The sequence below is a fragment of the Lissotriton vulgaris genome, chromosome 5, assembly GCF_964263255.1.
Source record: "Lissotriton vulgaris chromosome 5, aLisVul1.2, whole genome shotgun sequence".
NCBI lineage: Eukaryota > Metazoa > Chordata > Amphibia > Caudata > Salamandridae > Lissotriton > Lissotriton vulgaris.
In genome coordinates this window covers 989,080,328-989,098,287 of record NC_141693.1, presented here as the reverse complement: position 1 = coordinate 989,098,287, position 17,960 = coordinate 989,080,328, and the positions used below count along the sequence as shown (strand labels likewise).

General features: G+C 42.6%; 1 protein-coding gene across 2 annotated transcripts in view; it reads right to left on the bottom strand.

The window, feature by feature from the left end:
* Window positions 1–17,960, bottom strand: part of SLC25A28 (solute carrier family 25 member 28) — a 69,726-nt gene that overhangs the window by 13,199 nt on the left and 38,567 nt on the right. For both annotated transcript variants that reach the window (XM_086922600.1, XM_086922601.1), the window contains exons 2-3: window positions 6,417–6,645; window positions 2,228–2,284 (exon numbers count right to left, since the gene is read on the bottom strand). In XM_086922600.1, coding sequence (XP_086778726.1) covers window positions 2,228–2,284; window positions 6,417–6,645 — 286 coding nt within the window. The remainder of the gene's footprint in view (window positions 1–2,227; window positions 2,285–6,416; window positions 6,646–17,960) is intronic.

The window sequence follows — 17,960 nt, the reverse complement described above, 5'->3', positions numbered from 1 at the left end:
CTCTTAATGCACCAACATATGACGCTATATCTTCGTCAACTTTTTGTACCCTACAGAAAAACTTGTATCTTTCAATAACTAAATTTACTTTTGTGGTAAACCTTATTTCAAGCATTTGTAAACTCATTTCATAAACATTTGTAGCTTGTCCATCTCCACTACCAAGGGAAACTTCTGGAAGATTTTCATATAATCTACGACCTTCCACCCCCAAATTGTGTAGTAAAATAGCTTGCCTACGCACTGGACCATATTTATCAGCACCAGTGGCAAGAATGTAGGTAAAAAACAACTTTTTCCATTCCTTCCAAGGAATTATTGGTTCTCCAGGAGTTGGCAAAAAGGCAGGTGGAGTGGACAAAGCTTGATCAGACATTTTAAACAAATTGCACCTGTAAAGGAAGGAAAAGTTAGTTTAAAATAAAGAAACTAACATAACAAATTAAAATAAAAACCTTCAATTCTTGACAAAGTTAAGTCCAGAGTCAACAGATTATAAAGATCGAAATCTTCGTTTTCTTCGTTCTCTGCAGATTTCCTCTTTAAAAGCAATTTCTTCGTTTTCTGCAGATTTCCTCTTTAAAAGCAGTAAGTGAAAGTTTTCCTTTTATCACGACGATGTCTCAGTTAGCTCCCTCAGGTCAGAATCCAGGAAATAAACTTGCAAACACAAAGAACTTGACGTCGCGCTTTGTCAGATATCGTATCAATCCTTCAGAATTGCCATTTACATCAGAAAACGGAGATTATAGCACACGAAGGTATAAAGCATTAGAGAAGTGCACGAAGAACCATTCTCAGCGCCGTCACTTCCATAAGGTAGCGTTTCACAAGCATTATTAACATTTTCATGGCAGAAGGCTTGTAAATATAGGCAGTAATTCACACGAACTTCCAGATGTTATTTTAAAAATCTCCAATAAATTAAAATAGTCAATCTGAATGCAAATTAGTTCGAAGTTGAGTTCAGAATTCAATCAGTTGAGTGCAGAATTTAATCAATTACTCACCAATCGGTGGATGATGTATTTAAATTGTTCCAAAATCCAAGGGTGGAGGTACCCAGCATCTGCCCCTTGCGCAGAAAGGTTTCCCTCGTCGCCAATGTAAAGATGAGTCCAAGAAATATTATAATTGTAGTCTTTATTGAAGAGTAAGTACAGGAACCTCCAGCTCATCCACAGCCTGCTTCACAGCTCAGTTTCATCTCTCAAGAGATAACATTCTAAGCTGCTAGGCAACCATTAACATTCTACATTAGTCATCTCTACAGTATGCACCTTTTCTTTTCTGTTAAAATCACAACTTACAGTATTTTCTAAAATTTTAAGTTCAGGATATTCCAATTCAAATTACCTTCTAATAAATTAATGGTTTAGTTCAACAGCCTGTCTGATCTTTTCTCAACTGAGTCCAATTAAATTGTTTGATATTTCCATACACTCATCCGTTCAAGTTCCTTTATTCGATCAATATTTCAGATAAAACCTAATATATGCCATAAATGATCCGATACTACTCAATATAAAGTGCTGAAACATAATAAACAAATATTACAGTAAAGATGTAAACACTCCGATGACCTTGCATACTGAATGCATGGCAAGGGATATACAGGGAGTGGGTCCAGAGAAAAAGGGATGCAGACAGAAAAGGAGACCAGGCAGGGGGGTAGAGGGAAAAAGACAAGAAAGATTCAAGCTAAATGGAACTATAGGCAAAAGAGGACACAGAAAATGTGAAGGGAAGGTTGTAACATATAAGTGTGCAGATTATAATGGGCAACACCAGCTAAACAAGACAGGAAGGTAAAGGGGAAGAGGATGGGGCCGAGGCTAGCGCAGCACTGCCACACAAGGTAAGTAGCAGGTAACTACATGAGTGGTACACCAGCGGTCACTGCAGCCTTGTAACTCCAAGCAGGTAGCAGAGGTAACAACCCGTCATAAAGACAGTTTTCACACGATCACTCAACTCCAAAAGGATAAGAGTCACAATACATACATTTATTGATGTCCATTTGCCTTGAAAGCACTATGCCAGCACATGTCAAGGCATAACGTGTCAACAGCAATACCTCACAAAATGTTTAAAACGTGAAGATCCAACTGCTCTTCAATTTGGAACTCCTAACAATTCAATGATGCATACGAGTGAAGGCGTTGGGGGTGAACTGATGATCATTAAATTACCAAAAGACAATCTATTCAACAACTGAAAGCATTACCTTCTGCTGGATTCATGGCTGCATCATGAAGCAGAGTCGCCACACACCCAGCTGCACCTGCAAAAGGAAAAACAGTCACGTGAGGAAAAGAACGTTTGCTTTGACAGAGATCCTTGGGAAATGGCACGCATCTGACTTTCCAAACCATATGTATATCAAAACATTTGATTAATAGAATGACTTCATTAGAGAAGGCCATACATTTGCTTTATTTACAGGCATCTTCTCGAATAAATGAATAATATTCCCAAAAATATCTAATCATCTCAACCAACAGCCACCATGCCACAGCGACCAATTAAAATATTGAATTAATGAAACCCGCAGACCTGGAGCATTGTAACCCTCATCGACTACACAGCTCGGAGGAAACCTATAAATACCTGTTCCCTAAAAAACAAGGATTTCTTCTAAAATCACACCCAGATAAAAATTTCAAATGCATACCCACTTAAACACATGTTCAACATTTGAGAGTGCAAAACAAGTCCCATTGCTTAATCCCTTTCAATTAAAGGTCAAGACAAATAATGACCTTTCAACTAAACAAGTCAAAACCTTGTTGGCTGCAACTGAAACAAAATGTCCTACATGGCTTATTGAAAGTGCACAACGTGATAAGACAGCAGGTATCAAGGAAAAATGCCCAATTGCTGATTTGCAACATGTTTTTTGTTAAGGCTTCTCCCTCACCACAAGCTACTCAAACCTTGAGAATATTAATGCTGGTGTGTCACTGTAAATCTCCTCAGGCAACCAGCAATGAACGGGATAATCCAAATATAGATACCTTCCTTAAAATCACCATGTTGGGGACAACATGACAATTCTGTGAATAAGTTAAAATATTGGTTTTAAAACGAGTGACAACCGGAGATTCAAAAAACAACCAACACGTATTAAACATGGTTAACTAAGTAGTAAAATACCTCAGAATTAGTCAAATGCATGAATGCTGCTAAGCACAAAAAAATAAAAAACACCATGGTAAGAATATAAAAACCGCTGGTGGCCTTCAAAACTTGGAGGAACAACATACAGCAATTAGGATTGTATCTGAAAAGGAGCAGGGATCTTCACAATTAGTAATGACGGACTGTGTGCGACTCCACCATAGCACAATAATGGAACAGGCCAAATCACACCTCCAGTCTTCTTGTACACCACGTTGGTATGGTACTGCATGTTGACCTAAAAAATAAACTATGAATGAAACACTATTTAGTCAAACTCCATTGTTGTTCATTGGCCTTTGAATAAGTATTTGTGAAAGGGTTGATTTTGCACATGAAGGCACAACCCTAATCTATACGAATATCAAAAACGAATAATCAGATCAAATTTCCATAACATGCTGAAGATAACTTCCAGAATGCTCTTTTTTAGACTATGGTAAGATCCCATCTAAGCAATCAATCCTATTACGGAAAAAAGTACAGTTGAAGTTTAAAATGCTCCTTTTATGCCCTAAAATAACGGAAAAGTAGGCGAGTCAGCATCAGTGGGTTTTCTGAAGCATTTTAAACCTCACTTGAGGGAAAAATAAATGGCTTAACATGTCGAAGCAGCAAACCTATAACCACGTTTGCTTTCATTTTGCAGCCTTCACTCACCGGACAAACCCAAAAAATCTACAAAACAAACTAAAAGGAAAACTTTGCTATTAGCACAGTAAGGAAATAGTACACATCTCATTAGTAAGCCCGGCTGTTTGTATGTGCTTGCATGTATTTTGTTCTCTTAAAAGCTTAAAACTGACATTACCTTTGAGGCCTCCAGTAAATGTGCAACACTTGCCTCACTGCCTGTCAGTCTATGCCATTCAGGCCAGAGGTCGTGGTAACACGTTTGTCCACAGGCTCTTTGAAACACTGCTATCTGGGAAACACTGTAAAAAGGGTTCTTACTGAGAGACAAACTTTACTGCTATATGGACAGGCTACCCAACAGCTCACTTCAAATCATCACAAAATCGACTACCAGATAGTGAAGAATGTTGGTTACTACCAGTGACTTAAAATCTTAACTCTAACACTGGCAAGTCAAATGCGGAGATCGCAACAGAGAAGTAGAAAATTTAGTCTACTGGATTTGATGCAGAAGAAAGGAACTCCCTCATTTCTCTGTGGCGGGGTAAGCAGGCTGAACTCACCAGCACCAAGTGCCCAAGTGAGGCAAAACTTTTGCAAGAGCAGCTCCAACTCACGTGACGTATGATTTCAGAACTAAAGTTCGAGTTTAGAAATGTGTAAGTAGTATTTCTGTGAACACAAAAAAGTGACGTAAGAAGGAGTACGCTATGAGGCGCTCTTGCTTTAGCACTTTCTGGGAGACTGCCGAACCAATTAGCCCTCGGCCGAACTGTAGGAGAAAAAAAGTCCAAGCACCTATGAAGTCAGGTAAACAGGCCTAGGACAGGTAGAACAGTCCCAGGGTGATCAAAAAGCAAACCCTATCACACTAAGTAGTTATGGCCTCACAGATGTCCATTAATCAAGGGGGCAGTAACAACTCTAAGAGTGGCACTGACGTGACCGAGAATCTGTCTCTCAAACCTTTGAAAACTCAACATTAAAAGTGCAAGTGGGAAAAAGTTGAATTTTGGGACCGAAAGAATCCCAAGACGCCGAGTTGTCAAACAAGTTGTCAAACAAGCTGCTTGTGCAAGAGAGTCCATACATCCTTTGGAAACACTGTGTTGTGAAGGAAAAGGAAAAGGAAAAACTACAGAACAAGAACCAGTCTGTGTGTAGTGAGGGAAATTAAGGCTGACTCACTAAACACAAGACTTTAGTTATACTTCATGAATTGAGCGTATTGGAAGAGGTACCGAAAACAGACCTTTGTCGGCAGCAGACAACAGAGGGAGCAAAACCATAAATAAACACATTTTACTCCAATACGTTCACACCATGGAATATTATGGGCGGTATGAGGTAAATGTCCCCTTTTGAGATTTCTTTATACTTTAGTTTGGAAGTGATTATCAAAGAAAACGGTTGTTATATCTGTACAATTAAAAGAGCAAACTGTTTGGAATAGTTTCTTCAACTAGCTAATTAGAAAGATAGCACGGTGAATAGGTTGCAACTAAGTGCAACTCGAACAAGGTGGACAGGTGGCAAAGCATTCATAGAGTAATGAAATGGAAAAACGGCCAGAAATGGAATCTGTGAATAGGTCGACTGCAATCAACCAGATTCTAGTCATGCTTGAGGCACAGAGAATGCTCAATGGAAATCCCAGAATCCCTACTGTGCATCCCCAAAAGGAGAAGAAATGCACACACCAAAGCCAACAATGCCAAAATACTAAAAGGCCTGTTGCTTAGTTTGGCAAACCTGTGAGCCTTTGTTATTTTCTCATGGTGAAAAAAATATATAGCTGGTTCTTAACAATGTATTAAGAAAACATGTAATTTAATAAAAAAATATATTGAGAATCGCTAACATTATGGCCCTGTTCATGGGGTGTTTGGTCATTGAGTGACCATCTACCTAGGCCAAAACATCAGGAGCCGTTCACACAACAATTCAGTACATTGGTTTAACATTTACGTATTCTTGTAGATACTGAGGAAAAACTAACAGGCCTACTTGTCCTTAGATTCCAAGCCAAAAAGATTCTGCCTCTTCGCTCAACCAATTGAAAAGTGAGCCTGCCCAAGGAATGTAGATGTAAGGAAAGTAGATAAGCCATGGTTTGGAGACGTTGCCACCTGAGTAATAAGATTTCTCAAGGTTTAATGTGCGACACATTAACTTTGCATTAACATTTTCATAAAACATAATACTTTGGTGGAATCATCATCTCCACCAAAATTAAAAACAGCACTGATGATCAACACCAAAATGACTATGGTCCCTGCCAATAGAAACTTATGTATGTCTACGGATAAGTGGAATTTGAAGACTTATCAGTTACAAGGTTCACTAGGGTCTTGATGTGGGAAAAGGAGGGGCCATAAACAAGTTATAATTGTGTAGAAAAGGGAGCTTAACAGAAGGTACTTTCTTGAAGGCATTAATACAGAATTGGTTTATTCAAGTTTGTTAGCGAGGGGAGTGGAATACTCTTAATTTGGAGGGAAAGTGTACAATCACGCTGTTATTTGATAGACAGGGTAAGATAATGCTAAGGTGGAGCAGTAAGAAGCCGCACAGTGGTAACAGACAGGAATCATCAATACCGTTGGCAATATGGCTATTGCCCCCAGGGCGGATTTTATCACTCAGTGTCTTTTTTAACTTTTCATAGCAGGCAAAGTATAGTGCATGGGCTGGGCCAGCTCCTGTGGCGGTAACATTTAATCCACGCATAGGTCTCCAAAACCCCTCTGTTCGGATGATCCGCATGAGTGCATCCATCACATTCCGATAACGAGCTGCAGGTTCAGGTTGAAGGCGTTGCATACGGGTCTAAAAACAAAAACAAATTGCTATGATTAAAGACCCACAGAAGTACAAATAACATTTCAAAAACAAACTGAGAACTTGGTGGAGCTCAACACTCCGTAAAAACGAAATTGCAAAAAAACAAAAGATTTTTCCCCCCTTAAAATTTACATTTTTCATACCATGATCAAAGAGCAAAAATTTCAATAAAACCCATTATGTGACAAGTGAACAAATGACTAAAGATTGTTCAATCCACAGTAAAACAACCTTTGACTAGATCAGGTTAATGTTAGTAGGCTGGTGAAAAGAAGAAATTATCAAAGATCATTGGGTAGTAATGAAATGAATTGACGGAATCGTTAAAATTACAGAATGTCTGGTGAGAGGCATAGTGGATCTTGAACTAGGTGGCAGTGTACTCACTTACTTGGTACCTAAAGATTATGAGCAAAGATAACATACAATTCCTAAGTGCTTGTGCTCATAACACAATCTTAAAGTAAATGTGTGACAGCCCTGTCAGAGTACATGAAGAATTGGGCAATGTTTTAAGCGCATATTATATACAACACTTCTAGGAACCAAGTCACTAATAATTAACATGAACCGCCATTTCCAGTTTAATATTAGAAAGATGGAAGAATGACCTGTGCACATTGTGAAAACTCCGACAAATCCCAATTCACACAAACCACATTTGCATCCGTTGCCTTGCCCGTGGATGCCTTGGGAGAGTGTAGGCATAGATATCATGGGCCAAATACGATATCAAGGAGATCAAATATATATCGTGTTATTGGTGGACCATTTGTCGAAATGTTGAGGTCAAGATACTCCCTAAAGTTGACGCTAACGACACTGTCAAGTTCCTCAACGGTGTGTTCACAAGAGAAGGTAGTCCTAAAACTGTCGTAAGCGACAATAGGAGGTAATTCACATCAGTTGCTTTCAAAAAGTTCATTCATAGAAATAGCATTACACACAAAACAACATCTGTATACCACCCAGCAGGCAATGGAGCGGTGGAAAGATTTAACAGAGTACTGAAAGGAACCATACAACTAGCAAACAACAACGGGCTGGGATGGAAAATGTAAATAAAGAAAATGATTTGGGCATACAGAATAACATCAAGGGAAAGCACGGGTGTCAGCCCATTCAAAATGATGAGGCAGAACAGCACTATCCAAGGACAATGTTGGGTGTCTTAAGACTAGTAGTAAGGCTAATTGGTCAGCAGAGGAGGTCAGGAAGAATGTACAAAAAGCACAGAAGGCATACAAACAACGTTTCGACATAAAACACGGATGCAAACCCCTAACCATCCAATTAGGAGATAGAGTGAGGGTAAAAAGAAGTGGGCACATTGAGAAAGGACAGAACAGATTCACCCAACCATTAGTTGTGGAAAAAATTATTTTGCAATTCTGCCCTCCACCACGTTGGGAAAGTGTGGCATGCATCTGCACTATCTGCATGTGAGAGGAAGGACAATATAGAAAATGGAAAAGAAGAGAGGTTGGAAACGGACAAACCAGTGGAGGAGGAAGTTTGTAGGGACTACGACAGACAAATTAACTTTGATTAACTTTGATAGAGATGAGTTGGAATTAGAGGGGACAGAGAGTAGGGAACAAGAGGCTGACATGGCTCTTCTGTTTTCCCCAATAGACTATTTGCTCCAGATTTAGATCCTACCAACGCTTCCGGGGCAGAAAGTAATGGAATGTCTGAAGAAGAACTGGAGTCTGAGTGTGGTACCACCACTGCAGAAACCAACACCAGTAGATGCGGACGTACGGTGGCCATGCCAAGCAAATTCAAAGACTTTGTGGGCGACTAACTTTTCTATATTTACCCTCTGTTCTATTGTTAATTTTCCTTGGGAAGGAGATGTGTTGTATCATATTGCTTCCCTATATTGTGTCCCTTGTAGGCTCCTGTCCCCTCCGCACGCGTCCCCTGCCCTCGCGCTTATCTCCTTGACATCAGACATCAGCTGGCGTTCTCGAATGCCAGCTGAAACTCGTGTAGACAGTTGGTGTAACAGTTGAGATAGGTTAGAGAGATTGAGATGCCGGCTGTAGCACTGTCGCTCCTGCCGGTGTGTTGCACTATACTACGTAAATAAATTAAATATTGAAACCTACTTTGGCTTGGTTCAATCTTAACAGCAGTTTTTGAGACCTTCTTCAAATTAGCAAGTCACAGAAACAAAAATTATAAATCTGTAAGAGGCAGCACGCAATTACACGGTTTTATTAACCACGGAATGGAACTTCCACAAGCCTCGCCTGATGGAAAAGGAACAGAAAGGAAAGCACAGCATGAGGGCTCCGAGGTCTTCAATCGGTAATTTTTAAACGAAAGGAGAGCAGGGAAATCCAGTAACTGGCAGCAACGTGCGCATAGATCTGTACAACAGCATCCTGTAAGCAGTTGCTAGGAGTGGAGTCCGAACAGTAAAGAGACTATGGAAAGTGGCAGCTTCTGAAAGCGTTTCTGATATAAACAGCATCCATCAATGGGGGTTTATTAGATACCTGGCTTGACATGGCTTACTGTTTTCACAAGTTGACCAAAAACAATAAAAAAAAACTAATGGCAGAAAAGGTACCCTTCCACCTTGAAACCCTCTACTGATGGGGCGGTTTGCCTTGTAGCACTCAAACTAAACATGGTACCATACACCATACTCACGCCCTTCAAATTACATGTCACTGTCCCCCATCTACGCAAGGACTCCGCCAATATAATTGAAAAGGAACCCTCCTCTTTCACTTGTGTATCTTATTAAGGAATGATAAGGTCTATAGTCCTGTTGCTGGCATGTGTTGGCTACAAGGTCTAAAGGTTACCTTACATTAAGAAAATGTAAAGGCAGTCATCCATACCCTGGCAGTAAACGAACAACTGGAGCAAATGTGCACATCAATCAAGTGCTCTTATGAATTCTTTCTCGGAGAAGTAGTCCCATTCAGGACGTCCATTGAGTAAATGCCCACTCCTGGGCCCTAAAATGTATAAGACCAGCTGGTTACGCCCTACGACACAGGCATGTTAGAGGTGAATGAGCACCCAGCACAGTAAAAGTTTTATACCCAGCATGAGGTGAGGATTCCACAATACCAGGTTTAAAGGTACGATTGTAGCAGCACAGTTTTAAAATATAGAAAATTGTGTTGAATAATAAGCATGAAAATGACAAATGGCTAAGTAGGAGACAGTCATGACCTCCAGATCCCACGTGGTGAAGACAACACAGGTTGAATTCCTTTGAGACAAAATCGGTAGAATCTCCTTAACTGCACCGGTCAAACGAGTTCAAAGATACTGGAGCAGGATTTCCAAGAAGTCGTTTTTGACTGGAGGCTTGTGGTTTTTAGGTCTCTGATAGCATAGGCTGCGCACATGCACAGTCTCGCGGGCGAGATTCAATGACCGAGTAGCGAGGTTAAGCCCCGCCCCTCTTCTCCATTGGCTGGCCTTCTAACAGCAGCCAGTCTTTGGAGAAGAGGTCTCAATGACGTCATTCTCTCGCTCTAAGCCCAGTCTTTTTCGGATTGAGGGGCGTGTTTTTTAGTTTCTTTCTACCCTCTTCTCCATTGGCTGGAATGTAAAAACAACAGTCAAAAACACGCTCATTGTTCACATTCCAGCCAATGGAGAAGAGGGGAGAAAGAAAAACATGCCCCCCAATCGCAAAAGATCAGGGCTTACAGACATGGCGAGCGCTTGTTGGGCTTCCGTGTTGGGTTTACTGTTCCCCTATCCATCTTTGGTGTTATGTTATTGTGCCAAGAGTTTGTCTTTCAGTTAAAGGCACATACTCTGTCAATCTGCAAAATCTGTCCCTGGATTACCAATTCGGGTATGGCCCCCAAATCCTCACCTTGCGCCAGGCGATAATTTTAACGCAGGCACCGTGCCTTTTTCCGAGAAGCAGCGCATGCGCGGGCAGGCACCTCCCCCCTCCCAGCTCTGACTGCCTCGCGCTGCTGTGTGCGTCCCACCAGCTCCTGTGACAGTTGGAAGAGGTGTAAAGCAGGCGAGGCCATGGCGGAGGTGAGCGAGGCGCTGGTGGCCGTGCTGCCCACCATTCGGGTGCCCAAAGCTGGCGACCGGGTGCACAAGGACGAGTGTGCGTTCTCCTTCGACACACCAGTAAGGTCCAGCAGCCCCCTCCCCTCTTTCCCTTCTTTCCACTCCTCTTTGTACCCAGGGTGCGTCGTCCGCCAAATTGAATGCTGGGACATTGAGTGCGCAGCTGGCTATCTGCAACGGAACTAGTGTGACGCACGACTACACTTCCCATCAGCTCAAGCTTTGGATGCGTCATTCTGCTTGGAGCGATCTGAAGCATGACAGTCGCAGTGGCTGCCAGGATTCGTAGTGTATAACTATGTCATATAGTAGCTAGAAGTCTAACCAACACTTCAGTTCCCAGCATACCCCAAGTCACATCACTTAGTCTGAGGCAGTTGACTCGGACTAGCAAGTGAATGTTGTGTAGGGACGCCCTGTATTCATGTTGGAGACTGGGAAGGTGGTCAGGATATGTACGTTTCATGCCAGTCTGTTGCATTGCCCATTTATTTCTTGTAGTCTAGGATACGGAGTCTTGTCTAAATAGAGTCACAAACATTTCAGGACTGTCTTAGCATTGCCTGTACCAGGCCGTGCATCACGGGAAATGTAGTTCTGGTTTAGACTAATAGCATGTTTGGACTCCCACGATCGCTAAAGAATGGGAATTTTGCGTCTCATTTTGCAGTAGCTTTGTATTTTATCTATTTGAGTTTTATAAAGCGATAGCCGGACCCGAGATTATCAGACCCCTTTACAAGTTCTGTGAATGTGCAAATACAATTGCAAGACTCGAGTCTCAGAACGCATTACAAATTGTGTGAATATGCAAATACATTAACAAGAGGTACATGATGTTATTCATAATATCCAAAACACAAGATAGTAAAGCACTAAGTGGTTATAACGTCATAAGGTACAACGCAGGGCACAAGGAGGAGAACAGCATTAGGGATAACAAGCATTTGCAATGCAATCGGTCTCGCATTCGAGAGAGTTCGAGCTATTGGCATAGTAAATGACAATGGCTTTTACCCATGTGTTTTGGTTTGGAGTGGATGTATGTAGTGTGGAATTATGTGGGTTGGCTACGGGCTCACAAAATGTAAGACTGTACGTCCGTCCTCTCGACCCCTTCCATGGGAACTCTCACTGCACCTTCTAGTCAGTCACTAAGCAAAAGGCGCATTAACCTTTCCTGTGGTATCCCATTCCGAGTTTTGACCTGAGACGCACAAGGCCTATTTATTTATCAGCAGTTTTCTTTACATTTTATTATCCCCTCTTCCTCTCTACTCTGCCTGTTTCTAGCTCAGTCATTTTTCTTCCTCTTTTCCATTTTTCCTGCCAGTGCTTGTACTTTCGCTTGAATCCCTTTGATTTAAACATTTAAGGCACTAGTAGTGTTGCTAAATGTCCATTGTAAACCCATTCGTATACTATTTTGGGTAAGGGTGGTGTGTGTGTGTGTGTGTGTGTGTGTGTGTGTGTGTGTGTGTGTGTGTGTGTGTGTGTGGCTCTGTGCGTGTGGCTCTGTGTGCGTGTGTGTGGCTCTGTGTGCGTGTGTGTGGCTCGGTGTGTGTGTGGCTCGGTGTGTGGGTGGCTGTGTGTGTGTGCGGCTGTGTGCGTGTGTGCGGCTCTGTGGGTGTGGCTCTGTGCCTGTGTGTGTGTGTGTGTGTCTGTGCCTGTGTGTGTGTCTGTGGCTCTGTGTGTGTGTCTGTGGCTCTGTGTGTGTGTCTGTGGCTCTGTGTGTGTGTCTGTGGCTCTGTGTGTGTGTGTCTGTGGCTCTGTGTGTGTGTGTCTGTGGCTCTGTGTGTGTGTGTCTGTGGCTCTGTGTGTGTGTGTGTCTGTGGCTCTGTGTGTGTGTGTCTGTGGCTCTGTGTGTGTGTGTCTGTGGCTCTGTGTGTGTGTCTGTGGCTCTGTGTGTGTGCCTGTGTGTGGCTCTGTGCCTGTGGGTGCGGCTCTGTGCCTGTGGGTGCGGCTCTGTGCCTGTGGGTGCGGCTCTGTGCCTGTGGGTGCGGGTGCGGGCCTGTGGGTGCGGCTCTGTGCCTGTGGGTGCGGCTCTGTGCCTGTGGGTGCAAATGCAATAGGTCTCGCATTTGCAAGAGATTAAGCTATTGGCATTGTAAATGACAATGCCATTTATTTATCGGCTTTCAAAACCAACACACAAATAAAAAGTTTGTTATTTACAATGCCAATAGCTCTAACTTTTGCAAAGGCGAGACCTTTGCATTGTAAATGCTGGTTAACCATCCAGCCGTAACCAAAAGTATAAGGCAACTGTGCCTCCTAAGTTAGAATGGGTTGAAGCAGTGAGACAGCTAAAGAGTGGACCAAAGCATTCAACTAGAACTGAGAACCTTAAGCATGGTGATTTCAAAATAGAAGTCAATAGGTCTGGCCTTAATGTATTAACATATATGTTGTATTCTTTAGTGATGTAGTAGCATTCCAGTGAGATAGAACCAGAAGGGGTTAAGATCTTTTGTTTGGATTCAAAGCAGACATTCCCTGGAGGGTCAGTTTATTACCTGACCAGGTGGGCAGTGTCCATTTCTGTTTGTTCTTCCGCTAGAAATAAAGAAGGTTTCCTTACCTGCATGGAGTGGTCATCCTCTCACTTCACAACAGAATTTGGCGACGAGCTGATCAGAAGAGCAGCTGCGGGGACCTTGAACATTTCGAAAGGGTTTTGGTGAATTTCAGTTGAACTGGAATCACTGGCGGAGGACAACAGCAATGGACAATAAAGTTGAACGGAACAGTGGATCTGCCCATAGTTCCTGTAGAGAACTCAGAGCCACAGTACGCTACACTCCTGCAAATGTATCCAAGTGAGATAGATTTCAACGTTAACGATAAGTGCCTTTGACCCAATAGTGAGGACGTCTGCAGACAATGCACTCGTGTGATGTTTGTGCTTATTCCATTGTATGTGTATGATCTACGTTCTCTGTCCATTTTGTGTGGGTGTCCAGAGAGAGACAAAGATTTTGTCAGATGTACCTTGCATAATCACGTATGGCAGCTACTTTGGAAGTATAGAATTTGGGTTTGCCAAGCTTCATTTATGGAAGCGCCCTTTCTTATTTGAGTCGACGCACCTAGTCCACAGACGTAACCGCTCTCCTCAGCCATTTTGGTGTGTACACTAAAACCCATTTTGCTTGGTACTCTATTGTATGTGTGTGGACTACGTTATCCGTTCATTTTGGTGCAGGTGTCCAGAGAGTGACAGACAGGGGCACCTCATGGACATAAGTAACCACGCTGGCCAGCCTGCTTGGTGAAGCATTCTTCGTGTTTTTCTAGTCTTGAGTCTTGGAGTATCACTTTCTACAAAGTTCAAGTAAGTCCTGCACGTATTCTTAATGGAGATACTCACACATATCTCACTGCAAATGTAAAGTTGTAGTGTGTTTCCCAGCGGTGATATGCACAACGGTTCATAGTACTTTCATAATTTTGTTGTTCTTCGAGGCTTATTGGTACCTTTGTTTTTTACTTAGGCTTCCTTGTTGCTTTGTGGATCTGTATTAATTTGGGTTGATATGTCAGCATCGTAAGTTGCAGTGGTGTTACCCCAAAGTTTCTTATAATAAACCGGTCCACCACCTGTTCTACGGGATGATGGGATCCTAGTCTTCGAAAACTATTTAGATGCTTTGGCTGGGCAGGGGTTTAGCCAACAAAGAAAGCATTGTTGCGTAGCATGTTGGGTATAGAAGGTCAATGCTTATTTAGGTATTTACAGTAAGCTTTGCGAGCCAATGGGCAACCTGTGCCAGATGTATATAAGGAGGAAGTTTGTAGGTTGGAGGCGCGATATGCTAAGGAAGAGACCCTGGTCTTGAATCGCTGCAAAAGAATGAGGAATCCATAGATGAGGGTATGACTTTGCAAAAAGAAAAATGTTTATTCCTGGCAGAACAAAATTGTATATCTGGGGTATACTATATCTGCAATGGGTATTACACCAAAGAAAAGCTCACTCAGTGCAACTGAGTTGGCGCCTGCTGATAAAGATCAATTGAGATCCTTTATGGGGTTGATTGAATACTATTCAAAGTTTGTGGAGAATTTTAGATAAAAAGGTATATTTGAGGGGTCTGCTCAAAAAGGGTACAAGCTTTGAATTGGGACCACAGCAGGAGGTAAGTTTTGCTAACATAAAGAAAGATTTGTGAGGCAAACGTGTTAGCCCCCTTTGATGTAAAACTCAAATCCATCATCACCGTTAACATCAGTGCCAGGGAGTTGGGTGCTATCCTCTCAGAATCATCGTGGAAGAGGATCATTGAAATGGTTTGAGCCAAGGAAAGATTTTATGAATGGGGATTATTACTAATAAATCTGGGGACTAAGGTTCTCTTCCATGTACCACACCCAGATTTGACCAATTAGAAACCGGCATGTTCATCCCAACCATTTAGAAAAGATCCCTGTACAACATCTAAATTATATTTCGGCATGTTATAAAATAGGAATTAGCAGAGCATTTGCCAAGTTACACCTGAGTGTGTACGCCTCTACAAAAGTTAGAGAAGATTCTGGTGAGGGAGTCTCATCTGCTAAACAGCTACCTGGTACCATGGTCTAGGTCCGTGATTACAGTATGTGTTAAGTATGATTTTTAGCTAATGTGATCGTGGAAGGCGCCCTATGGCTGTATAAGTGGACTTCCTGTATATAGGAGGATATAAGGCCTGGTCACATCACATCCCAGTTGTTCATTTGCAGGCAGTAACACATTCTCAAACTTTTAGTGTTTACATGAAGCATAATCCAAAGACTATTTAGAATAGCAATGGGATCTACAACCAGTATTGAGCATATAATAAGGTAACTAGAACTTGGAACGCGAGGCCTTTGCTGCTGGTAAGGAGAGCTGCTTTCAGTGTAATCAGACTCCATCGTTCAGCTATGGCCACCGCATTTACTTTGAGGATTCTGGGGAGAACCGCCATATGTATCCTAGTGTGCCCAGCAGGAGAAAGATAAAGCAAAGCTGTTGTAATGGCATCTTACCAGACTGCTCAGGGCCACTGATGTAGCGGATGATGATGATGATGATGATGATGATGTATATCATGGCTATAATGAGTGCAGCTATTTAGAGCACTATGTATATGCCTGTAGTACACCTTGCTGGACAAGAAGTAGTGGGAAAGGACAAGGAGCTAGTGTAAGCTCAGTGAAGTCGGACTATGCTCACTAGTGAGATGATTGACCCTGGTGCAGGATGACCCTGCAGTAGGGCTGGTTATGAGGCTTTAGCATAGTTTGTCTGTACACGGAGAGCGCTGTGGATGTTCGAATATGGTGGTTTTGTGTAGGCAGGTGAACTAGTGGTCTCTGTACAGAGATGGTAATGCATGGCATAAGTATACTTTTATCCAGCAGGTGAATAGCATTGACAAAAGCAGTAGGTATGGCTCTAATGTGCTAATGCTTTCAAACACTGGCATGTATGGACGCTGTTTGCATATTGTTGTAAAGGAAGACGAGGACCACTCCGTGCAGGGAAGAAAACCTTCTTAATTTCTAGTAGAGGTTCAAACAGAAACAGACACTTCCCAGCTGGTCAGGGAATAAGCAGACCCTCCAGGGAATGTCTGCTTTGAACCCTTCTGGTTCCATCTAACTGGAACACTACTACATCACAAAAGAATAAAACACATCTTCCCCCTTTTTATCAAAACAAAAACAGTTTAAAATGCAGAAATAAAACCTAATAAAAGAAAGAAAAACAATTTAACGTACAAAGCCTTTCAGGTATCCAGGTGGCCTGCGATTCCTGGCACACTGGTGACTTTCTCCCACACGGCCCAGGGGAACACTCACATCCAGAAAGAGACAGTCCGGTACACCTCCATCTGCTCCACCATCCTCGCCACTCGTATCCATACCTACATCCCACCCATGTCCTGTGCCAACAAATAACCACTACCATGTGGTTAACTCCTCAACTGTCACCCCGCCCCTCTGATAAAGTGCCAAACGTTAAAAATCCAAATTTTCACCATTCTCGAACATCGCACCAGGACGATAAACACTTTTAACCCTAAAGGGCCCTTTAAATTTAGAAAGACCTCTGCCAACCCCTTCTGCCTTGACTTTCACCAAGTATCCTACCATGATGAGACTCCCAACAACCGGAGCATCCTGAAGTTCACTGCACTTTCCACCACTTGAGACACACTCCTTCATCCATGCAGGCACCAACTTGGATCCAGGAGTTCAGCCACACATCAATTCAAAGGGGGACTTCATATTCAGCCCTTGCTTAGAAGTGCGATACGTCCACACCATTTCATCTACCATCTTCCGCACCACAAGAGCATTGGCACACGCCAGCTGCATCATCCTTCGACCAACCTATTGGCTCTCTCACAGAGATCATTACCTTGTGGGTTGTATAGCGAAGTGCGATGATGGACAGTACCATACCCCTCAAAAATATTTACATATCCCACAAGGCTAATTGTGTTCCATTGCCTGTGATGGTAATGGATGGAACACCTTCTGCCTGAAACAGCCCACCCAAAACCTGGATAGTGCTCTCTGTACTAATCTCCTTAAGAAACTTCACACATAGCCATTTGGAAAATACATCTACCACCACCACAGCGAACCCAATGGCCTTGCAGTGCCTGGCGTTAATGCCACTAAACAAACGAGGTTAGGCAGTCAGAGGTGTCATTTCTAGTACTTTTCTTCAGGTTTACACCAAGTCAGTCAGTGGAGCCTTGACTTTGCCAGGGCCACTGGGCCAGTTACCAACTGCATATGCATGGTGTCCACTTAGGGCTGGGTGTGACAGTTATCATGGTCCTTTTCATGCTTGGATTGCAGACTTTTGTTTGGGACAGGCAGTACATTATTATGGTGCCCATCTTCTACCATCTAGGATTAACCTTTGTTGGAAGGCTTACTCTATTCGCTGGTATCGTTGCCTGGTTTCTTTTAGATAGGTATGAGTGGTGCTGGTGGAGTAGGATATTTGTATACAATCTGGGTGCGATTAGTCCCTTAGAGCTGTCTGTGGTGAATAGCATTATGTTCCTGTGGGTCTCCCGTCACCATCTCCTAGATGGGTTGTATTTACTGGGGCAAAAATGCGATTAACTGTAAATCTCCCTTCATGGTTCAGTGGATGTCTTTACATCCTTCAACTTATTTTTCCCGCTCTGAGCTTCAGAGAGGCCTGTCCACCTGTTCTCAGCTGGCATCTGATCTCATTGAGT